We start from the raw sequence: 27,552 nt of genomic DNA, 5'->3' as shown, positions 1-27,552 counted from the left end.
AGCTTTAGCTCTCAAAATCGGCACAAAATACTGTCACTTTTTACAGTTTTAGTACAGGTACGTTAATACTTTTACCTTTACTTGAGTAATTTTGCCTTAGTATCTGTACTTTTACTTAAGTAACAAGATTGAGTACTTCTCCCACCACTGGCTATAGGTGATAAAGCATCTATACGGGCCTGTCAGCGTGCCCTTTAATGGTACTTTGTCGACATTATGGGAGTTGGATCACATAAGGAACAATACAGAAAGCCTTGACTCCAGTGAAGAGAGCCATAGCCTGTAATTCAGCGCAGACGGGCCCAGGCTTGTGTCTTATATTACAGGCTCTCCCCGACTTTCACAGGAGGATAAATACACAGAGGCAAATACAGCTGAGGGCAGGGCAGTTCACCTATGAGTCAAGTTCAGCTCCTAACCATCTGTTAAGCCACATAAAGAAAACACGCGCACACAAATAGAACACTGTGAAAACAATAGTCTCCACAGAAGCACTGCTCTCAAGGTGTGGTTAGCAATTTACATAAGAGACAGAAGAACGAGAGGTTTAAGAAGTGGTTCAAAGTATAAGTAAATGTAATAATGTAAACAAATCAAATCAGAAAAATAAATAAATGTAATGCTTGAGTCAAGATTTACATGAAACTGCTCCATTAAAGATCCTAAATACATTCTTTTGTGTTCTATTTTGGGATGGACTGGTGTGGATTGCAATGCAGTGATGCACAGTGAGGAAGCAATAGTTTTTAATTTGATGAATATGGCAAAAATGTATTGACTAGTGCCCCCTAGAGTTTGAACTGTGAGTTAAACGACTAAAGCTCTTCCTCATGCTGGATCTTCAATGCCACTTTCTGGACAAGCCCCGTTTCTCTCCTTGTTTTGGTGTTGGAGGCATCTCCTGGTTGACGTTGTTGGGTGTCTCCTGTGGAACCTCCTTAATTCTGAGGATCTCTGGAGGTGTTCCTCTGAACCAGGCCCATGAAGTTGCAGGCCCGTTTTACATATTCTGCATGGTTCTCCTCAAAGTACTCCAGCGTTATAAAGTCATGTTGTAGAGCTTCACCTGAGTTATCCTCTTTTCTCACCAGGTTCAGAAACCCCATCCTGTTCCGCCATAGAGCAATACAAGGCCTTGAAATAAAGGTTCTGATGAGAGGATCACACCTCAACTCTGCAAAGAATACTGCCCCTCCTTTTTGAGGACTTTCACGGCAACAGTTTCTGCTGATGTGGGTTTGAGACAGTGCAGCACTTGTCCAAAAACCCCTTCACTGAGCATGTCTAGGACACAGTTCTGCAGGTGATAAGGCAGTTTTACTCCAGACATTTTGGCGTTTATCGTACGAGCTTGGGTCGTGTGGACGTTCTCTATGGATCAGTTTGTGTAAATTGAATTGAAATAAAAATTGTGGCCTAATATTTGACCACAAACTCTAAACTTGTTTTCCTCACTCAGTCCATCAAGATTGAATCAACACTGAAATAACTGGGGCTGCTTCATAAAAAATCTGAATCACAATAACTGGGATTATATTATTATTATAGCCAACAATTATTTATGTGTAAAGTGAAAGATTAAAATGTAAAAAGGCCAGTGTTTAGTAAAATACATCTAAATTTCATACTTTTCACTCATTACTGTATAATCGTTAGTTTTCAGTTTCAGTTATAGAAATTGTACAGACTCAACAGATCAAAGTGTTGAAATTGTTGGTCACTGCAGTTTTCTTGTTACAAAGTACATTTCTGGCCAGACTTTTTATGTTTGATCAAACTGCATGGGCTCTGTGTCTGTGGATATCTTGGCTCAGCACGACTCAGACACAAACACACAAAGAAAACTTCAAACTGACATGAACTTTCAAAGATGCTGAACTCGCTGGTCACAAAACAGACAAACTCCTGTCAAATTATACACTGGAAATGTATGAAGGCTTATGCATGTGCTAATTAAGACCTCACCGAAGAAGCATTTGGCGTCTCTCATCTACCTACACAGTCTATGGAAAAGTAATATTTAAAGCTATATTTATCCTTTTATTTTGATTAACTGAAACAAAATCAAACTAAAGCCCGTGACACACTACAGGATTTTTCAGTCTTAAACCATTTTTTAAGACAATTTATAAGACTTTTTGTTGCACACCACAGGCATGAGGAGAAGCAGACGAGATTTTAAGTCGTACAATTCACTGAGCACAAACACTGCAGCAGGATATGGCAGTGAAAAGACCGTACACCACAAGCTAAAAGTTGTGATGCGCACTGGAAAATGGTCCAAAGATCAGAGCATTGCACTTCTAGTTTAGATGCAGGTCAAAGTCACCTAGTTTGTCTCTTGTCCTTCCGTGTCCATCACTCCGTTTGCCCCTCATGCTCTGTTCTATCGGCTGGTGCTTTAGCGGTGATGTTTTGTGGTTACGATACAAAAGAACAGCTGAGAACCGCATTGACGCCACGGATTCAAAGTTGCACATGAAAATCCGTCCGTAGGGGTTAGTCGCGTCACGTTTTACCGAAGTCAGGGAGAAGCAAATCAGGTCCTAAATCGGTCAAATTATCCTGTAGTGTGTGTCTCGAGCTTTATTTTCATTGTTTATCTGATATTACTAGCACAAAATTACCCATTACTCAATAATTTTTCAAAGTATTCTAGTAAAACACACACATAATTCCGCCTTTTTCTCATCAATCAAGTTATGAAAAAATTATGTGATCTAAATATATGTATAGATAGAATTTTGCTTTGAATTACATGGCTGCTTATTACAATATGTCCCGCAAAACCAAACAGAAATAATGTAGACAGCATATGGTGGTGATATGTGAGGATACACTAGGGGCGGGTCGTCCAGTCTAATTACAGATGGTAGCTTTAAGTCTTTACAAACAGAACAGGGCTCATATTACGCCATTTTCTGATCTTTGTTATAATGTTGTCTCCTCACCAAAAACATACGTGGAGTTGTGTTTTCTTTCATTTACACATGTTTAACAGACAAACCTTTCATATTTAGGCTAGTTCTTCTCAAACAGAAAACACTCTGTACCACCTTGTGATGTCATGTGGTAATACAGGAAGTGCGCCACTGTGTTTTTAAACTTCATACACCTTCACTAGAATCATTTGGATAATTTCAGCTCTGGAACTGCCAATCTGCCAAACTGAACTAAAGGTAAAATGTAGCTGTTAACTTAAAAAAAAAAACTACCACTTCATGACATCACAAGGTGGAACAGAGCATTTTGAGCTTTGTAGATCTAGACAGATTAATAATAAAGGATTACTCAAACATGTGTGAAACAAAACACAACTCCAGGTCTGTTTTTGACGAGGTAACAGCATTCTCACGTGGCCGAAATCTCACAAGAGTCAATTTTGGGTAATATAGGACCTTTAACTTTTGCTATCACATACTTTTACAAACAAGTATGAGTTTATGATTGCTTATCGATTTAAACGAATGCAACTTTCTAAGCACGATAACACTTTCTATTCCCCCGTCTCAAGTCTTCTCTGTTGCACTAAAACCATGAGACGTGGATGGATTTCATAGTGTCCAAAGACAACACCGCACTTGTATCTGTCTCTCCCTGCGGTGACAAGTGCCTGATAAAGTCCTACAGTGACACCTCAAATCCCTGAGCAGCACTTAAACTCACCTCTGATTTTCCGCGGCTGAAGCAGGCTCCCTTGGTGAACTCATCGCAGTGCCACTCCGCCTCCTGCACACACAAACACAGTCTACTGAGACAAGCTAGCATCACAAACATACAGGAGAGGATCAGTGTGTGTAGTCTATTAAAACGTGCTGTCTGGAACCCGAACAACAAACGTTCGACTGCAGGGGTAGTAGGATTTGGGGTTGTTAAAAGTGTTGAAAATCAGATGGTAAAACTGGTAGAGAAGCGCGATACTCATCTGAGCAGGTATCGACACAAAAAAAGGACAAAAATGAACCTTTTCTGCATGATCTGGAGCTGTATCAGGACAAGTATAAGACACATAGACTTGTATACGCCCATGGACCACTATGGAAACTACCTGGATGACAGAAGGATTACACAAATAAAAGGCCACATGGGAATATAACAGAAACTACTACCATTTAATGTTGAAAACCACATTCTGTTGCCTAAAGAAAGAGTGTTTTTAATTATCATCGTGGTATCAGAATCGGTATTGAGTATAAAGTCTATTCTTTAGTATCAAAAATGTGTTTAAAATGTTAGTACTGTTACTACACTGACACTAGGTTGTAGGTTCTCTTTACAAGTTGATTAAATTTCACTGGTCAATGATTACAGAATTAGTTCAAAATAAGTTGAATGATGAAAGTGACTGATGAAATCTAGACACCTTAAGTCAAAAATGTATAATGATAAAAATTAATGAATTCTTGTTTATCCAGGGCCCAGAGCAGGGTCGGCTCAAAAAGTCACACTCACATTCATACACCAGTGTACGCAGATACTGGGGGCGAGGTGGGTAAAGTGTCTTGCCCAAGGACACAATGACAGTAATCATCTGTGGGAGCTGGAATGGCACTGCCGACCTGTGGGCCAGTGCATCTGATCACTCAACCAATGATGTTTATGTTGAGAGCGGTTGAATCAGTGGACAAACACTCCACCAACTGAGCAACTGTCGCCCAAATTAGGCGTAAATTATGGATAAACCAGGTGTAATATGAGACTAAATAAAGTGTTCTAAAAAAATAATGAATTGAAAGGACAAAACATCAACAGAATGAGCTCTGAATAAAAACAAAAAACCGCAGGGGCCCATGTACCGTTCACTGCAGTTTGAAAAATACTGAAATAAAGGGAAAATGTAACTCTAGCCCAGTGGGGGAATGGAACAAAGTAAAAGTAGTCAAGTACTGTACTTATTAAGTATTGAGTATACATTTTAGATATCTGTACTTTACTTTAGTAGATTTTAGTGGATATTTTTACTTTTACTTTACTGCATTAGAGAGACGATATCTGTACTTTCTACTCCACTACATTTTGAAGCTTTATTAGATCTCAAAATCTGCATGAAATACTTTAACTTTTTTAAGATGATTTTTTCCATGTGATACTTTTACTTGAGTATTTTTTTTGCTCTTCTATCTGTACTTTTTTCTTAAATAACAAAATTGAGTACTGATGGTTTGTTCACAGGGCTACACCCAAGTCAATACATGTAAAAAAAATTAAACTAATAGAAATCAGGAGTGGTGCAGTGGGTTAAGTATTCGCCCACCAACCGTATGGTCCTTGGTTCTTTGTCCTGTAAAGACATATTTGCAGTGGGACATCCTGCTTTAATTCATGCATGTACAAACCACTACACACTTGACGCTTACTGAACATAACGGATGAAATGGAGAATATATTTAGTTTAATACTGTGACATTATTATTCAGTTCCTTGATGAGTTTGACTTATACAAACTTGGTTAAAAGCTAAAAAAAAAAAAAATCTTTGCTTAAAAATATGCACATAGTATAGCATTCAACTTTACACAGCGCATTAAAGACAGAATCCAATTAAAGAGTGGACCTGGAGATAGGAGTGGCAAGCCTGAACGCCACAGTGATTTATGCGGCAGGGAGAAGGAGCCATCTTAAGACACAAGACGTGCGTCTCCCGGGAATCGTGTCAACGTGATTTACATGTTAGAACCGTCTTTTGCATTTCACCACGGCCCAGAAAGAAATCATATAACTCCTCAGAGGTGGCACAGACTGGCCTGGTTCAATTTCATTCGTTTAATTTGAGTGTGACCCGTGGGATACCTCTCATTGATAAAAGTTGGATATTTCGGAAGACGCCGCAGAGGCCAGACAGGGACAGAGCATGGTGGCATGGCACGGGGGGGGGGGAGGTTACTCAACATTAAAACGCCCGCTGTAATAATGCAAATGAAGACAAGTTATGCAAGGGCCGCAGATGTAAAATTGAACCGTTTTAATTTTGATAATTCACTGTGATAAATACGTGATATGAAAGGAACACTTTACAACAACTACACTGTTTACTGCCTTAATAAAACCCTGACTAAAGCAGGAAGAAAGATTAATTCTTAATCGTTTAGGCTGAGTAAGTACTTATTTAAAAGGCCCATATTAGGCCCTTTATGTTATGATGGTGTTTCCTCATCACAAATACACCTGGAGTTTTGTTTTGTTTCATTTACATTTTGTTGTGATGTCATGTGGTCATACAGGAAGTGCTCCATTGTGTTTTTAAAGCCTATAAACCTTCACTAGAATCATTTGGACAATTTCAGCCCTGGAATTGCCCATCTCTATTGATCTAAAGTTAAAAAGGTGGACGTCAACTTGGAAACTAGCACTACATGACATCACAAAGTGGAACAGAGCATTTGGAGATTTGGAGACTAGACTAATAATAATAAAAAAGGATGAACTCAAACATGTGTGAATGAAACAACACAACTCCGGGTATGTTTTTGATTAGGTAACAACTTTATAACATGGCCATAACGAGTCAATTTTGGACTTTTAAGGTTTTAAGGTTTGGATTACTACCTGGATAAGTCCTCATATACTGCTGCAAATATAGGTTGAAGTTAGTGTACATGTTACGGGCCTAGGCATTAAGTTTTTTTTTGTTGTTTGTATTTATACATTATGTTTCTTGTGTGTCTCGTCTCCCTCCCAATAATCATGACTATTGGATCCCTTGGCTGTGATTGGAGGACAGTCTTCCAACCTGGCCCACCTTCCGCCGCCTCCCACCCTATTTAAGAAGATTGGGGACTCCTGACTTTGTTACTTATTGCGAAATTAAATTCATTTTTTAGTTACTTTACCTTTGTTTTTTGGTTTAAACCCTTGCAAGGAACCTTTTATTTGTCTATGTTTAGTCCCTTTTTGTCTAGTTTACCCTTACATTCTTGTTCATTAAATTACTTCTTATTTTACCATTTCTCCATTTTGGTTTTCTTTTTGTTACTTCCCTTTCCCACACGAGCTGAGTCATAACAATGTATACATGCACTTTTTTTTTTTCTTTACTAATTAAGCTTCCTCTGTAAAGTTAATGTCTTCGAACTGCTAAACCCTCTTCGAACATGAAAAGATGATGAAACACTGAACTCTAAAAATAAAACCAACCACCATGTTGTAATTTCCCCATGAAGTCTGATTGATTTCTACACTGCTCCTTTGGGGGTACGTGTGGGGTCCATTAGCGGGTCTTAGCCCCCCCACCCTTCCACCCCTCCCACCCCCCTGTGATCAGCAGAAGCACTTTGGAGCGCCACAGCGAGATGCCTCCTCTGCTCTGCTCTGCCGTCTATACCGAGCTGCTGATCTGTGTGGTTTGTGCCTGTGGTCGCTCGCCCAAGAATAGTCCTCTAGCTCTCGTCTGGAATGTGAACTGGCATATGCATGAGAGAGGGAGAGAGAAAGAGAGAGAGAAAGAGAGGGATTGTGAACAGACCGAGAGATATAGAGAGTGATTGATGTTGAGGAAAAATGAGTGAGATTAAGAGAGAGCGGAGAGGCGATAGGGAGGAAGACGGAGAGACGGGGAGAGACTGAGACGAGAGAGAGGGGGCACGAGAGACGAGAGAGAGGGGGCACGAGAGACGAGAGAGAGGGGGCACGAGAGACGAGAGAGAGGGGGCACGAGAGACGGGGAGAGACTGAGATGAGAGGGGGCCAAAGGGGACGAAAGAGGAAGAGGGGGATAGTGAAAAGAGAGGGAGAAAGCTAGGAGTAGAGAGAGAGGAGGGATGCACAAGTCAGCTCCTAATAATACTCCATATCTTATCCTCTTTGCCTCCTCCTGCTACGTGTGCGTGCATCTGTGTGCGTGTGTGTGTGCGTGTGTGTGTATTTGGAGGATATGGTACAGCTCTATGGGTGTCTGAGCTCCCCAAAGGCTGCTGTGCTGAGGTAAAGTTTAGTCCTCATCATAAAACGCAAAGAGAATTCCCACAGAAAGACACAATAAAAGCAGTTCTCCACTGCGCCAGGGGGCCTCAGCTGTTTTTACCCTGAGCAGCCACGGAAAATCTATACTCATGAGGAATTAGTTACATACGAGGGCGGACATAAGTAGATATTGATGTAATGATATGTTTTATCTCGTATTCTCACGTGTAAGTCTTATGTACCAAGAAACCAGACAACAGTGAGGTAGGGCACACAAAAATTGAGATAGAGAATATCTTTGGTCAGGCCCGTGGACAGAAATTTGGGGGCCTGGGGTAAGATGCATCGCATGGGCCCCCCTCTGATATAAATGAATAAGAGGATGGTCCAGTACTGGGCCCCTAAGAGTCCGAGGCCCCGGACAACAGACCTCTTTGCCCCTCTCCCGTCGACTCTCCTCTTTCTGACCAACATCCTCATATCATTATACCAGCACATTAATTTGACTTCTTGGTAGAGATTGACCAATATATTTTTTTTCACCCTTCCTGATACTAGTTTATAATCCGATAGCCGATAAGCTTTGCCGATATTTTTGGGCTGACATGTATGACAAATTTTTATTATTTTCCACACATTCTGTTATTTAAATTCACTACAAACTCAGCCACAGCCTAAAATAAACCTTTATGTGTATTCTTTAAGCAGCAGTCTGGCCAAAACTAAATATCCACCCATGCTGGAGATTCATGGCCGATAGCCAATATGCTAAAAAAGAGCAAATATCGGCCCGAGACGTATCGGTTTGTCTCTATTTCTTTGTGTCTTTGTGCCGGTAACATTTCATATAACTACTCCTTAATTGGCCTCAATAAAGCATTAATTAAGACTTAATTCTTGACAAACAAACAGTTTAAGAAGAAAGATTCATGCTTAGCAATTAACCAGAGGTGGATGAAGTACTCAGTTTTATTACTTAAATAAAACTAAAAGATACAGAGGTTAAAAGTTACTCAAGTAAAAATATCTCATGAAAACATCTACTTAAGTAAAACTGTTTAAGTACTTGTTTCAAAATGTACTTTAAGAGTAAAAAGTAAAAGTATTTCACAAGTGTTGTTCATTTGATGTAATGATTTTGATTAATAAAACAATATATATTTTGAACAGTAACAACACAAATACATTTCTTAATTTTTCTCATGAATTTTGTGTATTTATTTGTTTGCTCACAGCCCAAGCTTGAACTCGAAAACTTTAGTCAGGATTTTACCACAAACATGTTACAAAAATAACCCCTCAAATCATATGAAAAGTGTTTTTTACTTTCAGTCCAGTTAAAAAATGTAGACAGTACAGATACCTGCTCTCAAATGTAATGAAGTAAAAGTAAAGTATCCACAGTAAAATGTACTTAAGTTAAATACAGGTACCTAATTTGTTACGCTCTACTACTGTAATTAACACCATGACAGTTATACCAAATCACACTTCTACTCAAGAAATTGTACTTTTTATAACTCATACATGTATTTTTTCACCTTTCAAAGCTACTACGCTCTGTAAGTGTAAGCATAGGTAGTAAAGTGTTCTGCTGACTACTTCTGTGGGCCTATCTGACTGGCTGCAAATGAGCAGAATCACAGCCATGGCAGAACGAGCGTCATTAACGAGCATTAAAAGTCCATTAACATGCTATTGTTCAGGCACACTGCTCCCGAGATGATTCTCACAGAAATATGTCGTCTGTTAACTCATCTGTCTCTGCCTCAAGAACCAAAATATCACTAAGACGTTTTTTCAGGATTTTTTTGTGGAGCTTAGGAACGTCAATGGGAGGTTTGGGTGAGGGAGAAAGAGGTGAAGAGAGGACAGAAAAAATGGTGAAGGGGAGCTTGGTTTAGGTTGACAAATTGGCGTGGTTACGAGCCATGCAGTGTAAGCTAAGGTATATTGATCCCTTGAACCATCCTTCAACCAGTGCCGCCGGGGCAACCTGTCAAGACCAGTGAGCTGCTGCTGGACGGGGCATGAGCTGGTCTGGGTCAGGACTGCACCTTCACTGGAGGATTGTACCTGTGTGCGGTGGATGCATTGAGCTGATGGAGAAAACTCGAGGAAACCCAATCAGACGTGGGAAGAAGATGCAAATTCTACACAGAAAAGCTTGAATGATCTGGGAATGGAACCTGTAACCTTATTGCTGTAAGTTCTGCGAGACACTCCGCCACTGTGCCACTCTTTCTGAAGTCAGGGGAGGGCATCTGATGTAAAAAGTACATGCAAAACTGAAATGCAAATCATATAAATGCAGATAATTAGCTGTGACTGACCCAGATGAATAAAAGTTTTGTCGATAATATACAGGCTAACTATATTTTGTAGAGTTTTGTGAATAAATTTGATTACTGTTCTCCACAACTGTTAAGAGGCAAATTGAATCGGATTTTCGTTTTTTGTAAAAAATAACACAATAGAATAAACTACAATCGAAATTGCCGTTATTAAATATTTTCTATCCTCACAAACAACTTCACTTTTACGATTTCGCACATTATATATTCCCTTTACTCCACATTCAACGCGACCTAGAATAACCCACTCATTCTCATTCCAGCATTTGACGCCTACACCAAATAATCAAGACATTAAAGATGCAGAATGGATGGCAGGGATGTTCCGCAGTATGGCATTAAGCTTATCCATTTTACATTTATTCAAGGTCTTTAACAACATAAAACATCCATCCATTGATCCATCTATTCCTTTTTCTTCCGCTTATCCGGGGCCGGGTCGCAGTAGTCTAAAGCAGGGACTCCCGGACTTCCCTCACCCCAGACATGTCCTCCAGTTCCTCCGTTGGGACCCCAAGGCGTTCCCAGGCCAGGTAAAACATAACGCAAAAAAACACATTCTTACTCCACTACTCTCTGACTTGCAATTTGTCCGGGCTGTTACTGTTTCTTTCCAAGGAGACATATATAAGCTAATGCCATACTGTGGAACATTCGAGGCAAAGCAGGTGGGCTACACGCATCGGAAAAGTTAAATACTGCCTCATTGGTCGGTTTAATTTCATATACGATTGGCCTCAAGTCTCCAGGCCAAGTATTATGGGGTAAATGGTGTCTTAGTGCAACAATCCGTGACCTCTGCCTACTAACGCTCCTCTATCTTCAGATAAGCCATTATGTCCTGACCACATTTACAATAAAGGCTTTGTCAGCAGGAGGTGGGTGAGGCAGATACCAGCGTGGGCAGCAGACAGGGCAAACACACAGGAGAACTAGCACTGCTTATACAAAACAACAGAGTACATAGCAAACCCAACAAAAGGTCTCATGAACAAGTGTGGGGTTGCATTCTTAATACCACACCCCGGCTTAATATTGAATCTCTTTTGCATAAACAGGACTCAGAACACATTCTTTTGCTGACAGCTGTCTAAGAAACGACTAGCCTTGCGTCGTGCAAGCAGCGGGGGAATATTTAATCTCTTTTATGAATTTCTGATATTATCTTTTGGTGCTCTGGCACAATATTTACTCTTCACACTGCGGGCTCGCTGATGTAAGAGCCTGAAACATTTGCCCCATGAATTGGTCTAGATGTCAGGCCTAAGCGAATGGTCGTAGCCGTAATAACCTCATAAAAGATTATGTAGTGTGGATGGGCCAGTTCCAGTGCACTGCTCTCACTTAATAGAGAGTCCAATCCAAACAAGGGATAATATTACCAATATCTTAATCCCATGCCACTGTGTATTCCATGCATTTAAATGGCCACGTTAGCCATGTCTATCATTGAATTAGCGATGCTTCTTAAGAAGACACTTTCCGTTAGCTCGTTATTATCCAGGATATAATTGACTGTCCAACAAGTAATTGGAAGTGACAGAAGGGAAATACATGACGGGACTTTTTAAATTAATTTTACTACGTTTCATTGTTGTATAGCATGACACATTTATTTCCTTTATATATATATATATGAGTATTGTAAATTCTCAAAATAAATAAATAAATGTAATAAATAAAAGATGATTAATAATAAATAAAATTAAAAAATAAAAATAAATGATAATAATACATACAAGCACTATTTGGCAACACTACTCCTTGCTACTTCCTACAACTATTACAATACTACTCCTATTTCTACTATAGTGCAAGTACTAACACTACTACTCCACCAACTGAGCGACAGTAACTCAGTTGGTGTGTGTGAGTGTTTGTCCACTGATCCGAAGGTTGGAGGTTCGACATAAACATCATCAAGGCTGGAGGCTCTCGACATAAACCTCATTGGTAGAGCGGTCAGATCCCACAAATGAAAACTGTCATTGTGTCCTTGGGCATGACACTTAACCCACCTCGCCCCCAGTGTCTGCGTACACCGGTGTATGTGTGTTTCCTTGATGTAAAGCGCAGAAGGTTGGAAAATGCTACACAAAAATATGACCATTTACCATTTTTTACCATCTGACGCGTACTGCTTACCTCGTAGTTCCCTGAAAATCCAAACAATACGCGAGGCAGTAAATCACGAAAATGTAATTTGTTTGACTACTTTCCAACAATCTCTTTAACTATAACAAAATGTGTGAGCTTAGGGACACCAAATATTGTGTTCCATCTCTGTCTAATCTAGTTTTGTGTGGCTTTATAACTGCAGTCACTCACAAAGCACCGATGCTCCTTATCCTTGGGTTTATTGACTAATACAGAGTCTCAAGCCATTGTCTGCATCCGGCTTTGATTTACCACTACAACAAGACATATTGAACTCTTTACAATGAAACAGCCTTACATGTGTTCGCTCCATAGAAACTTAGTACAAGGGAAGTTGGAGTTACACGCTGTGCCAGTACAATTATTCCTAACCCATTGCGAGCCATTGTAACAGAGGACACAATGGACACGGCTGTTAAAGTGGTCTATGGGATATGCATGAACTGTAAGGTTGATTGGCCCAAGGCTGGCCTATGTTAATGAAGGAGAGAGAAGCGAAAGATACAAAAGAAATGAAGGTTAAGTGCGAAAGAATGCGCGGTGTAACAGAAAACTCATCCTGGAAATACAAGTCTATATGTTCTACTGCAAATACGATGAAACCTTAACATTCACAAACACAGAAATTGGTTTGGATGTTTGCTAAAAGCTTCAATTCAAATAATATAATAATGTAAGAGGACCTCATCTTGACCAATTTCACAATAACGTCGAGATTAGCGCAGCTTATTTTACAGTGACTGGCGAATGCAGAAAATCATTTTGAAAAGACATGGGGCGATGTTGATTTGAGGGACGATTATCATGGCCAAAATAATTGCGATTAACAATTATATCACGATAATCATTAAAGTTAGTGACAGTTTAAACATGTTATGGATATGAATCATTTAACTTTAACGTTTAGAAGAAGTGCCATGGTTAAATGACTGCTATAGTATTGTACTCAGTGAAAACGATTTTATGATTTAGCAGAGAATATTATGGATGAGAAGGGCCGTCGACTGGATTTTAGGCCCTGGAACAATAAGCCTCATATGGGCCCCCCTCTATTACAAAATTAATAGAAAGGGGGTCCAATTCAGGGCCCCTTTACGCCCCTCCTGTCGACTCTCATGTAGATAAGTCGCTTTTTTCTGCACATCCGGGTGATACAATGGCGAGTATCTTTGTTGGCGATCATCACGATTGTATAAAATGTCCCACGAATGATTATCGTCAACCCGTTTTATCACGGTAAACGATATTATTGTTTACTTTTGTTTTGATTATTGCATTTTCACACCCATCTACGCCTTCCAAGGTATTTTTATTTGAGAGTCTAAAGCCAATCTTACAGTAAAAGCATCTGGTTTGGAGCAGAGTTAAGACTTTGGAAGAAATACATGAAAACTATTGGCGTTGTTGTTATTTTAGTTATTAATCAATACTAGTAAAAAAACAACAACATTTTTGTCATGTCACTGTGTTGTGCTGAGAACATTCTGAACTTAAAACCATCTTGTTTGTTGGTTAAGTGTTGTCTTAACGAGTCCTGGAGTTGTGCAGAGGCAGGAGACTTGAACATACTCAACACTCCACGTTAGTATCGACCATTCAAGCCTCACTATGCTTCCACTCGAGGAGGTTTAAATACGAGCTGAGACGGACAGCCTGGAGGCAAGATGGCCGAGATAAAATGAGCAGCGCAGCAGACCGCTTCAGTGAGACGAGTGCCCAAGGAAACCGATAATGTTAAAGAAGGACACATTTTGTAATAGTTGGATGTAGTGATGTAGGACTTTCGGCTCTTTTATGGTAACTGAATCTTGTGGATCTGTTCATATAAAAGAGTCGTTCAAAAGACTTATTTTAACAGCAAACTAATCACAGAGAAAGGCTAAGATTTGTTTATAATGGGTCAAACAGACTGGGAGTGAGTTTACCCTTTGGAATTATGAATATAAATAAAACGTTGCATTACAATAATACAAAAAAAAAAAAAAAACAACTCTCAAAGCTCTCACTCGTGTCGCCTGGTTTGCTTCTGTGTTGAGTCTTGTTGGTTCAGCGTTAATCCGTGTATAAAAACGCAAAAAACTTGAAAGGAAAGGATTTGACTCTTTCTGAAAATGAGATCCGGTCCCAACCGTTCACATTAAGGAGCCGTTTAAAAGAGCAGATTCATTCAAAAACGTCACATCACTAGTTGGATCTCACCATAGCTAACCACAGAGAACTGCAGGTGTCCTTGCTAAGACTACGAAGGAGATGCAAAATTCACTTCTGGATTAAGAACAAAAGGGATGTCTTCTTTACAGATGGCAGTTTTCATGTAATATAATGTGTAATATATATAATAATAGTACTTATATAGTGCTTTTTGGACATGACGATGGAAAACCCAATTCACAGGTTCACTTGCATCAGCCCGATTAAGTAAACTCAAGTGCAGCTGATAAAGTTAGTGTTCCTAAAGTACCTGTCACTGCGAGTCCCATGAAGCCCCCATCAAAGCAGAGCAGGAGAAATATGGCCACCTTTTGTTCCTGACAGTGTTTTCCACATCAGTGAAGATGAGGCTAGAGGGTGACAGCAAGAGGAAGACCTCTTCAAGCTGTTGAGGAGGTAAAAAAAAACAAAAAAAAAAAACAAAAACAAAATTCCATCCCGGACAGACTCAGCACTCTGGCCTCTGTATTACTATTCAGATGGAGCACACGCAGCACGTAATGTGAGATTTTCCTCTGTGAGACCTGCCTTTGTTGTAAACAGCTTTTAAGACAACCTTTCTATCTCTAAGTGGCTGCAGCCTTTCTTCTTGAGGGATTTATTGAAGACCAAATCCGTGGAGTGGCCTCAAAAAGACAGCGCCGCCAATGAAAGTGTAAAAGTTCTCAAAGGGCTTAGCGTAGCTGCCCTTCTCTGTGCACAACTTCTGATGTTCCTCTATTTTTCATTAGCTCGGAGCAAGAAGGGCATTTACTGAGGAGATTATGGTTACTGGCTTCAGCCCACATCGATCTCCGTGTCTCAACTCGATATGAGCAATAGACTGGGCCGGCCCGCCATGTTTGGCTGGTACTTACCTGCTAAAGCCTCTGTAATACAACGCCATGACGACCAGTCTGCTTTAAGATCGGGACGACGCACAACAAGAGCTTTCAAGGGCACGATACACGTTTGGGGCAATACACATTTTGTAACAAAACCTACAGGAAATGATAATGGATATTTTATGTTTGGCATTTAGATTTACGTTTATGAATGAACTCTTTTAGACTTTTGCGTGATAGTATTCTTCATTCTGTTTTATTTGCATTGAAACTAACGTACTACTAATGAAAAATCACCCATGCATAAACCAGTGTACGTTGATACTCGGGGCTGTTGGGTTAAATGTCTTGCCCAAGGACACAACAACATCATTCATCTGTGGGAGACAGTGGATATAAACTATCTACTAATAAGGAATTGTCAACCTTTGGATCAGTGGAGCTGACACTACCAACTGCCATTGAGCTTGAATAAAACTTTCTGGTAACAATAGAATGACAAAACAGAATTCTATTAATAAAAAACATAAAAATAAATATTCACTTGAAGACAATTTGTAGTTTATATCACCAATTTGACATGACACTTCTTAGTACGTTTCGATACCCTCCATAACCAACAAGGAATGAAAGCTTGTTGTAAGAAGAATAAAGTTTTCTCCACCAAACTTATCCAAAAAAGGTAGAGCCAGTTTCGTATCTGTTTGTTTCTTGTGTTTTATCTTGTCCAGCACAATAGGAGCAGTGTGTACATGATCCTATGGTAATGACAACAGTCTCAGAGCCAGTCAGGCCTTACACAGTGTGCTGCCTGTGCTGTCTGCCAGAACAAATCACTGCCACTGGGAATCATCTGACAGGCCTGAGCTCCGGGGGAAGGGTGAAATCACGAAGACGAGCGGAGGTGTAGCTTTTAGCTTGTTTCCAACATGTAAGAGGATGCAATTCGTTTGAGTGCCACGGTAACAAACAGCCAACAACCAGAGCTGCTCAAAGTGCTTTTGTCACTCATGGTGGTATCAGAGCGCTCACAGATCTCTGACAGATCACAAATGTCTGCACTAAAGGGAAGTTTGTTTTAGAACTTTTCATTTTGTGTCTAAATTAAGGTGGAAGAAAAGTGCTGTTCTCCTCATTTACTAAAGGTGCACTGTGTAGGTTTTCTATGGGAGGGTACGCCACCTGCTTGTCTCCAGAAGATGTTATTGCTTTGCTTGGAATGATCCACAGTACGGCATTAATATAGCTAATAAATGTAATTACTGTTTCTATTTTTACTTTTTAAATGCACTGAACTGTAACTTGGCCTGGTGGTGCAACCCTCTTGGCTCCATAAAGACAGAGTTTAAAGGTCCTATATTACACAAAATTGATTATTGTGAGCTTTTAGCTGTGTTTTAATGTTATTATCTCATCAAAGACATGCCCGGAGCTGTGTTTTGTTTCATTCACACATTTGAGTAATCCTTTTATTAAGCTGTCTATGCCTGCAAAGCTTAAAATGCTCTGTTCCACCTTGTGATGTCACAAATTTGTAGTTTAAGTTAACAGCTCCTTCCTTTAGTTCAGTGGAAATTGGAAATTCAAGGGCTGAAATTATCCAACTGATTTTAGTGAAGATGTATGGAGTTTAAAAACACAATGGAGCACTTCCTGTTTCCCCATATGACATCACAAGGTGGAACAAAGTGTTTTCAATTTGAGAGAAGAACTCCGTTAAATATGCAGGGTTTATGTGTTAAATATGCGTGAATGAAGCAAAACACAACTCCAGGTCTGTTTGTGAAGAGGAAACAACATTACAACAGATCAGAAAATAGCATAATATGAGCACTTTAATGCCGCATTGTGGAAGATTCTGGGCAAGCAGCATCTCCATGGAGACGGGTGATAAGGGATGAATACATCTTTGTTGGATAGTAGTCTATTAACACTTGTAGTTCTGTCCATGACTCATCATCCTTTTAAGACTTTTGTATGGTTTGTCTCACTCTAAATGTACAAAAAACTGCCACAATGTATTTCACAAATAAAAGTAAAAAAATAGTCCTTCCAAAAGTCAATGTGCACGGTCAAGTATCGAGTATAAATACCTTGGCATTACACTGGATCCTACCCTAACTTTCAAAAAACATATAAAACAAATGTGCCATAGCCTAAAATATGATATAAAAACCTTCAAAAGTAGAAGAAACTCATTAACCCTGGAAGCATCACATACATTTTTCAACGCCATGATTATGTCCCGGCTCCATTACTGTATACTCTGCTGGTCACAAGCCAACAAATCAACGCAAAAACCCCTAGAATCCCTCCACAAACAAGCATTAAAAATATTAGACAGAAAACCTCGACACCACCACCACTGCCATATCCTACAGAAATAAACTGTTGAACTTGGACAATCTACAAAAGCAAGCATCCCTCCAGCTGGTCCACAAAATACTGAATAATTCTGCCCCTACATTGCTCAGACACTTCGTCCAGTGCGCGTCCACCGTCTCCTCCAGAACCACACGAGCTTCCACCACCGGACAATGTAACACCCCAAAACAGAAAACTGCTTTTGCACAAACAGCCTTTTCCTACAACGCAATAAAACAATGGAACAACCTCCCACCTGAAATAAGAACTATCACAAACCATACTACATTCTCCTCTGAACTAAAAAAATGACTTTGGGACAACTACACTTGCCAGCACTGAGGTTTTTTTTTATTGTGTTTTAAATGTAATATGTAAAGTGTGTAATGTATTTTAAGTATGTAATGTGTGTGCATCAGAGTGTCTGAACTGGATGAATGACTGAGACGCGCGAATGTGCATATAAATTATAAGTTCTTATCTGTTTTTTATTATTGTGACTACTGTATTTTTTCTCTGTAAACCAGGGACTGCAGATGGAAAGCTACTTAGCTATAATCTGGTGCAGAACATCTCATTTTATGCTTAATGTCTCTGTACATGGTCCCTTAAATAAAGACTAAACTAAATAAATAAATACGAGTTTAACATTTCAATTTCAAGAACATGTTTAAAAATCAGATGAGACTTTAAATTTTAATGAAAAGTACTTTTAGTTAAGATAATGTTTTCAGACTCCACTTAAACTCTGCACAGTATGTTAACCAGTCCACAAACACTCAAAATCAATCAGCAATTAAAGTCCCATTTAGCACCAGGAAAGAAAAAAAAGGAAGAAAAAAAGTTGGTAAAAAAGGATTTGGATTGGCCCCCCCCTTGACCTATAAGCCCTAGTCTATAGTTTGATGCAAAGCGGGGCACCTTAAACACAAGTCCGCCTTAAATTGGCCCCTAGATCCATCTAAGGATTACAGAGGCCTCACGAGGGAAGACAAGCTGGAGATGAGCCTTTGATTGGGGCTGCTCGGAATTTCTTGTTCCCGCTTCTGGGGCAATACAGCAGGCAGCAGTGAGGAGAGAACAGAAGATTGGGAGCTCCGAGCGCACACTGAACATCTTTTAAAAGCATGTGTGTGCCAGCGTAAGGGTCTACACAAAGAATACCGCCGCATGCACCCTCATTTAACACCATAGGGGGCAGCGCTGGCTTTCTTCCTTATGTCTATGGCGCTCTCGGCTTTCCCAATCCTCTTGTTTTGGGTGTTTTATTTCGTCCTATCCAACAAATTCCGACCTCTTTTTTCTCATTTCCTATTCCAGTCGGATTTGTATCAACGTAATACCCCCAGTGCCTGCTTTGTTCCGCTTTCTATATTCTTTTTTCCAATGGTTTTCTGGGGTATAAATGGCAGACAACAATCATCAAAGAATCCCGGCTGGTACAACCTAGAGACAAGTCCGGGATGTACTTGTAATTGTGCGGTTCGTAAATGCTTTCGCTCAGTGGGGAAGTACGGGGTTCGGCAAATATAAAAATAAAAAACATGCACCAAATGGAAGGACAGCGTGTGGTAGAAAGAAAGATAATTGGTGTCACTGGTATTTTGAAACACAGCGGTCGTGTTGGAAAGCTCTTTCGGTATAAAATAACTCGTGCATAAGACCGCGCTGATTCGAAGTTTGGCGGTTCTAATCCAGCTCTTAATGTAAACTTCATTGGTTGAGCTGAGTCAGATCCACTGATTCCAGCTCCCACAGATGAATGTTGGTGTTGTTGTCTCGTCTGCAAACACTGGTGTATGAAAGTGTGTGAGAATGGGCGAGTATTTCCTTGATGTAAAGCGCTTTTAGTTCCTTGAAGGTGCAAAAGCGCTGTAGAGAAATGTGCCCATTTAGCATTGCATATTTAAAGCAGATCTATTGCACTTATGTCTGCTCTATAGTTATAATCTATGACAACTATGGATCATTATTATTTGCACATTTTAAAATCACAAAACTAAAATTGCGGTACTCAATGCTAGCCAACGTTGCCAAAAACGTCATTACAACAAAGCGCACTAGCGAGTAGCAGATTTTTTGACATTTGTACCAAAGTGACGATGTGATGCTGCTGAATCCTGTGTGTGTCACCGATTAAGAAAATAAAATTGAAGAATGGAGTAAGTACGTCACAGTGGGCGTATGCCAGTGGTGGTGAAAATGGGTTAATCTGCAATATGGCGTTTTGAAAATAAACAATTAAAGACTGCTCAAATATGTACAAATCACTCCTAAAAACAACTTCAGAAGGTAAATGAGAAGGAGAAACACTACAACATGGTTAAAACTTTTGAAAAGTCGATTTTGTACTATAGGTCTGCTTTAAATCACGCAATTGTTGATCACTCCACAAAAGTCTTATGTTTTATGGAAATAAGGCAAAGTTTAGACAGCTGTGTTGAAAAACGAGTTAACATTCACCTGTTAACAGCACCCAGACACCAGAGTCAGTTATTTTCCCTAATGAGAACATTCAAAATGGAATTTGTCAAATGTCAAGTGTTTGAAAAGCTGGAGAATGTTCTGATCGTTTGACAGTACATTATTATTGAAGATTAAATTCCTATTGGTTTTATTAATGGCCTTATAATGACACATATCTGTTACCAGAAGAATAACAACCAAAACATAAGCATTTCTTTATGTGATTATTTAACAAACCTGTGGCTAATTGTTCACAATAACTAAAAACCGTACTGAATCTGCTCACTGTGGTTCCAAATGTCAAGGATATCAACACAAACAGCATTACACTCACATGCTCCACAAAATCACTGCTGGAAAATGCATGAACATGTTGTGACGGGTGACACTAAACCACTTTACTGTAACTGATTGGAGCAGCAGGACGCCATGGTAACGCTGTGTTTTGGTGGTTTGTATGTGATTCCTGTCTGAAGTGGGAGCCCTGAGTCAGACAAAGAGGCCGGAGGGACTCACCTGGATCAGCGTCAGGTCCTCCAGATTCAGTCTGAAGAGGTGATTTCTGCAAAACAAGACAAGACAAGAGGCCAGTCAACAAACACAATACACGCTGTGCGGCCGGTCTGGTTTCATACGTACAAAATATGGTCAAAGTGTAAGAAGTGCACGGATAATGAACCGGCAAACAAGCAGTTTATTAGATCTTTTTGTGGATACTAATTTAAATGATTTACCATAGTGAGCTAAAGCATCTCATACGAAGTAGAGTGGTAACAGTAGAAGTGCTTGTATAGAATTTGGGATCGATTGATAAGCTGCTGTTACTGGCAGGCAGAGGTGGATGAAGTACTCGATCATACTTATTTACTTAAAAGTTACAGATGCAGAGGTAAAAAGATACTTAAGTAAAAGCGTAACATGAAAAAAATCAAGTACATGTTGAAAAAATGTGCTTTAAGAGTAAAAAGTAAAAGTATTTCACATAAGTGTTGTTAATTTAAAGTGGTAAACGTAGTGATATCGATTCAAAATGATACATATTTTGGTCAACAGTAGCACTATGAATCAATTCCTTAAAAATAAATACACAAAATTCATTAAAAAGGTGAAAACTGAACTTAAAACTTATAGTCAAATCATATCAAATGTACTTTTTACTTTCAGTCCAGTTCAAAAATATCACATAGGTGAACTGGACGCAAATGCAACACAAAAAGGGCAGTCAAATGTCTTAGAAACTACAACAGAAAGTGTCCTTTAAACAGGTAATTCAGAATATGGTAAATCTGGCAAATAACTGAGGAATAATGTCGTATTTAATATCAAGAAAAATCTCTTACACATTTGGGATTCACACTTGGGCTGGAGAAATAAGCTCAGGACGAGGTAACTCAAACAGGTTTATATGCAAGTTCAGAATTGCAGAAATACAAACAACAGAGTATTTCAGATGAGCTTGAGTGTTGCTTTTGACCGGTCAACAATCTTGCAAGGATTGACTGAACAGAAGCAGTGTATATATAGACAAAGACGACCCTGGGCTGATTAACAAAACGAGACGCAGCTGCAGGGGAAACATGGAGGTAACAAAAGAAGGACTGGAACACGCTGGAAAACGGAGCCGGATTGGGGATAAACATGTAAACGGGCAGAACTGTGACAAAAAATGTAGTGGAGTAGAACGTACAGATACTGCTCTCAAATGTTTTGAAGTAAAACTAAAAAGTATCGACCGCAAAATGCACAGATACCTAAAAAGTCTACTTAAATACAGCACTTTACTATTTGTACTTTACTGCTTTACACCACTGCAGGCGAGACATACCAAGATGCATTAACAAACTTCAATTTCTTTTATCTAAATACTAACTTTAGCATTTAGCATCTGAAAATCCCCACTGATTTAACATTACGCAAGATGAAAATTATCTAAGGTGTGACAATAGAACCCCAGTTTCTATATTTAGAACAGAAGCAGGTGTAAATAGTCTTAGTTTTCGGTGATAGCTACTTTATTGCCAATATGTTACAGAAATGTAAACTAATTGACAATATAAGAAAATAAAACAAACTTCGATTGAGTAACGCTTCTGTCAGGGGCCTAATTTACCCAATAATCTTCATATTTCCACTGAAGTTCACTACAAAAGGTTGCGTTCTCCTCCTCCTCCTTCTCTATTTTTATCAGAAAACAGGTGAAGCTAAAGCATTTAAACCTCCCACACACCTCTGATGGATTGTGAAACACTCATAATGCAGTATATAAGCTATAAAAAGGTTAAGGTTTTGTCTAATCTCCTGCAGTTCCACCTGTCTGACACGCCGGGATAGGAGAATATATAGAGAAAAGCCTATAGGAGCAGACAAACCTTTACTCTAATAGGTCCTTACCCCCAAGAGCCTAAAGCGTCACATCGAGGAGGTACAAACAAAATACTTTCAGCGATACAAGCAACTTTTCACGAATACCAATCTCCGTAGAGAAAATACTGTCTCGCTGCTATTAAGAATGTGTCAGACAACTCAATGATTATATACAATTACTTTGAATTAGAGTGCACGCAGGCTACAATTAAATGTTTATGAAGAAAAATGCCCTCTTGTGAAAACGGGGTATCATATTGTTGTACTTCTATGCGAGGGTAATACGAAAAACCAAACCAGTGAGATGCTGTGTAACATAAAAACTGAAAGTAATGGTTTGAAAAGTCATAAAACACATTTTATTAGTAATGAGTTCCAGTGGATGAAGCGTCTGGGGAGTGGGAAGCATGGACGTCTCATAATAGTTTGAAATCATGAAACCAGATGATGTAAAACAAAGGTGAAGTCAGAGCTATTGTGTTAGTCCCAAGAAAGGATAAATCAACACATGTGCGAGGGTCTAAATCTATTTAAAAATAATACACCGCATTTTATTAGTGATGAGTTCCAGCGGATGAAGCGTCTGGGGAGTGGGAAGTGTGGACGTCTCATAATAGTTTGAAATCATGAACCCATATTACGTAAAACAAAGGTAAAGTCAGAGCGATTGTGTTACTCCCAAGCCTGGATAAATCAGCATATTTCTATCAGGGAGGGCATCTGTTGTAAAATCTGTACTAGGGCTAAAATCTATTTCAAAATAATAATATGCCTTTTTTTTAGTAATGAGGACGAAGCGTCTGGGGAGTGGGAAGTCTGTACATGTCATTATATTTTAAAATCATGAAAAAAATATTACGTAAAACAAAGGTGAAGTCAGAGCGATTGTGTTAGTCCCAAGCCTGGATAAACTGACACATCTGTAAAATCTGTGCTGGGGCCTGAATCTATTTGAAAATCAAATTGTCTGTTAAAGGCAAACGGCACATAACTTGTATTGTGTGTTTTCATGTGACCATGGAGAACTTTTTCCAATTGAATAAATTGATTTTAAACAAGCTTTGACATTCAGTTTTGAATTTAGATTTTGCTCTGTTCCCCAACACCACAATGAAAGATACAAAGGCGTCAAGGTATTTCTTCTTAAAATATTCACACTTTTTATGTTATGAAAGAGCATTTGCATATGAGAACCATCATGAAAATAAAATAAACCACATGCAATTATAAAAGTCACAACAAATATATACATAGCAGTAACAAAAAAAAGACGAATAATAATTATATATATATATATATATATATATATATATATATATATATATATATATATATATATATATATATATATATATATATATATATATATATATATATATACAATGCAGAAGAGTTAATGATTTTTAACCTGCTAATATTTAGTCATGTTGTATTTTATATAGTATTTCATGTTGACTTTTGTAAGTAAAAAGCTTTGATTCTATATCAGTGGCTCAGTTGGTAGAGCCTTTGTCCACTGACCCAAAGTTTGGTGGACATAAACATCATTAGACCCACAGCACAGATAAATGGTGTCATTGTGTCCTTAGGCAAGACACTTAACCCACCTCAGCTCAAGTATCAGCGTACACAGATGAATGAATGAATGGTTCCTTGGTGTAAAGCGCTTTGAGTGTCTTAAAGGTGGAAAAGCGCCACACAGTTGTCCCTCGCTATAATGCGGGTCACCCTTCATGGTCTCGCTGTTTCGTGGAGTTTTTGTGTGCAGTTTTACGTGCTTTTTACAGTTTATGAACGTACATTGTGTTCTGCGTCCTGATTGGCTAAGGGACTGACCAAACTAGACCATTGTCAATCAAATTTACATAAATGATCAATCGACACTACAACGCTAGGACGAAATACATGTGAGTCACTATTAAGTAATTAAACAAAAGAGAAACGTGAGAAAACAAGAGAGAAATGCCTGTGTGAGAAAAGTGTATAAAGTGTGTGGTGAGGAGTTTTACAACTGCAAAACATATAATAATTGTAAAAAATAAAGCTGATACTTCGCAGATTCCGCCTATTACGGGTTATTTTTAGAACGTAACCCCCGCGACAAACGAGGGACCACTGTATAAAAATGTGGCCATGTGATTATCAATGGGTTCCAGGCATAAAATAAATAGATACAGAGAATTTAAGGTATTTCCGAGAAAATTCTACGCAGCAAAGTCTTTCCAAATTCCACTTGTGTCATGGCGCACATACTCAGCTCGTGTGAGGGGAGCTGTTGGCCCGTTTTAGCCTGTTTTACTGTATTGATATTTACATTGATCGCTCCTCAGCTCCATTATCACTCATACTCAGACACCACCCACACAATGTCATCAAATCACTTTCGCACTTGAGCCATCACATCTCTGCGGACAACTCGACTAAAATGTCTTATTTGATTTTCCAAGCGCTTTAAATGCCATGACCTGATAGGATTACCTGAGCTTTTTCTTTTTTTTTTCTTTTTTTGTCGCATATTGATTTGAACAAAATGTACAATTGATTACATTTTTCTGAGATGAAGATTTATCGTATGTGCCTATTAAATTTGACAAAAAAAACATTGAAACTCAGGATAGTCGATACTTCAGACTAAATACTCTTTGGAGCATGTATCAGTGCTGAGGAAAAACAAATTCATAAATGGGACAGAATTGGACCTTTCCTGAAAACATACAATGGGATTTTTCAGTCTTGAATGATTTTTAAATGTGTGACAAAAAGAGCAGAGCAGACATGAGGAGAATAGTTTGAATCCTTCCAGTAGAGTTACGTTGAAGTTCCTCTGGGCTCAATTTGACCCCAGTTTATTTTTCTTATAACTCAACCATAAAATAAGATACTTTTTTTTTTTTTTTTTGGTTAGTAGGCCGTATTTTAGTAAAGATTGTGCATTTATGGACCTCAAAATCTCCTGTAACTCTTAATTTCCATCAATGTACTGTGTTTGTCAAGTACAGTGGTGGAAATTAAGTTGATCTGAGTTATAAGAGAAAAAAAAAATGGGTCAAATTGAACTTTAACATAACTTGTTTTTCACACAGTTCTTATTATACAATCATTTTTTCAAAGTTTAATTTTTGATAGAAATCCAAATGAACAAGTGGCTCAATTTTCAACCTATGATGAAGAAACGTCCAAGTTCTGCTGTGAGTGAGTTATTTTTTGGGATCATAAATTATCCCAGGACAACACAAAGGTTAAGACCGCAGTGAAGAGACCGTACACCACAAGCTAAAAGTTGTGATCTAAAAAAAACTACAGCGCAACTCGTGTTAGCTATTTCCTGTCTTGTGTAAAACGACTCGCTCTGAGACTCAAAGTGTTCCAAAGATCAGAGCATTGCACTTCTACTTTAAATACAAGTCAAAACTGTGTCATTATTATTTGTGAAATGTGCTGCAGTCATTTAGATAAACGCTTTCAATGCACAGAAGGCTGGCGATAAACTACACAGGAAGTACAATTGTTTTAACTGTAGCAGCTTCGCCCTGATTTGTGCCGCTTGGAATTATATAAACAGACACATGTGAGGCTCTACTCTCCTTTTTATGTTTTAAAGAACACTTCAAACTGGGTTAATAGCTCTGTTTTGTGGACCGGGCGTCTTTATTTGCAGAGGAGAAATTCTAATGGATAATATGGATGAGAATGCTGCAGTTTCACTTTACAACTTCACAAGAGGTGAGTAATAAAGTCACTGGTGCTGTGTTCTATCGGCTGGTGCAGTGGCGGTGATATTTTGTGGTTATGATATGAAAGAGCAGCTCAGAATCACATTGACGCCACACACGAGGAGCACAGCGGATTCAACATCAGACACGAGGATCCAAAGTCTGGTCACTGCTTCCCAAGGTCAGATAGAAGGAAATCGCGTCCTAAATCAAACAAATTATCCAGTAGTGTGTGGCGGGTTTAAGACCACATTATTAATTATTTTGATTTGTAAGTGACATTATTTTGGCTAAAAAAACTGTGGAATCAAAATGGTATAGAGCTTTTTCCTTATCAAAATTGAGAACTAGCACCATGACAACAAGGATGCACAATATATTGAATCTAAATCGCAAAAACTGCAACTATTTATTTTGTATTTTGAAGAAAAATCGTGCTGTAACTGTAGTTTAAAGCCTCTACAAACATGTTCTGAAACGCGTGACGTTCTTGTATAAGTTTATCAGTTCGTATTTCAGTCTTCTTACAAATTTATAATATTAATACTCCTGAAGTGTTTTTTTTACAGCGTGCATTTTGAACAGGATCCCACTTTTAAACATATAAACTGCAAATCTAATCACAATACTTGTCAGAGAGTGTAGATTTTAATAATAGTACTTATCAAATATACCTACACATTCTCTTATTAGCCTTTCCCATCCCGGCCATGGAAATGCATTAGCTAATTCCCTATAGGCTTGTGTTTGTTTTCTCTCCCGGCTGCTCTGTTATCTCCAGCTCACTTTGTACTGCTGCATTCTATTGACAGCACCACCATTAAGAACAGTGGCAAATACACTCCACATGGAAGCAGCCATTGTGCGCATCCATACCTCTCACTCACAAGTCTAAAGGAGGCACTTAAAGCCAAAGAGGAGTGAACGCTCTTTTGAAATTCAACCACTCCAAACCAAACACAGCCTAATGCATGAAAGCTACAGCTCACTGGACTTGGGACAAACAACATGGACGTAGAAAGGAATGGGCTAGTTTATCTGGCGGAGAAAATATTTCTTTTGTTTTTGAAATAACCATCATTACTCTGGCAAGATAAACACCCAAAAAAGTACTTTGTCCCCTTTATTCAGCTTTGAGCAGTTAAAGAGTAAAAACTTTTTTCTGGTAACACTTTTTTTTTTACACGTAGACCGTATACAG

General features: G+C 38.9%; 1 protein-coding gene across 1 annotated transcript in view; it reads right to left on the bottom strand.

The window, feature by feature from the left end:
* sema5a (sema domain, seven thrombospondin repeats (type 1 and type 1-like), transmembrane domain (TM) and short cytoplasmic domain, (semaphorin) 5A) overlaps positions 1 to 27,552 on the bottom strand; it is a 234,231-nt gene that overhangs the window by 128,567 nt on the left and 78,112 nt on the right. The window contains exons 4-5 of the mRNA XM_033985975.2: positions 20,791 to 20,836; positions 3,667 to 3,729 (exon numbers count right to left, since the gene is read on the bottom strand). Coding sequence (XP_033841866.1) covers positions 3,667 to 3,729; positions 20,791 to 20,836 — 109 coding nt within the window. The remainder of the gene's footprint in view (positions 1 to 3,666; positions 3,730 to 20,790; positions 20,837 to 27,552) is intronic.

The sequence above is a fragment of the Periophthalmus magnuspinnatus genome, chromosome 20 (genome assembly GCF_009829125.3).
Source record: "Periophthalmus magnuspinnatus isolate fPerMag1 chromosome 20, fPerMag1.2.pri, whole genome shotgun sequence".
Lineage (NCBI taxonomy): Eukaryota > Metazoa > Chordata > Actinopteri > Gobiiformes > Gobiidae > Periophthalmus > Periophthalmus magnuspinnatus.
The sequence above is the reverse complement of the archived record's forward strand: the minus strand, read 5'-3'. Positions and strand labels throughout refer to the sequence as shown.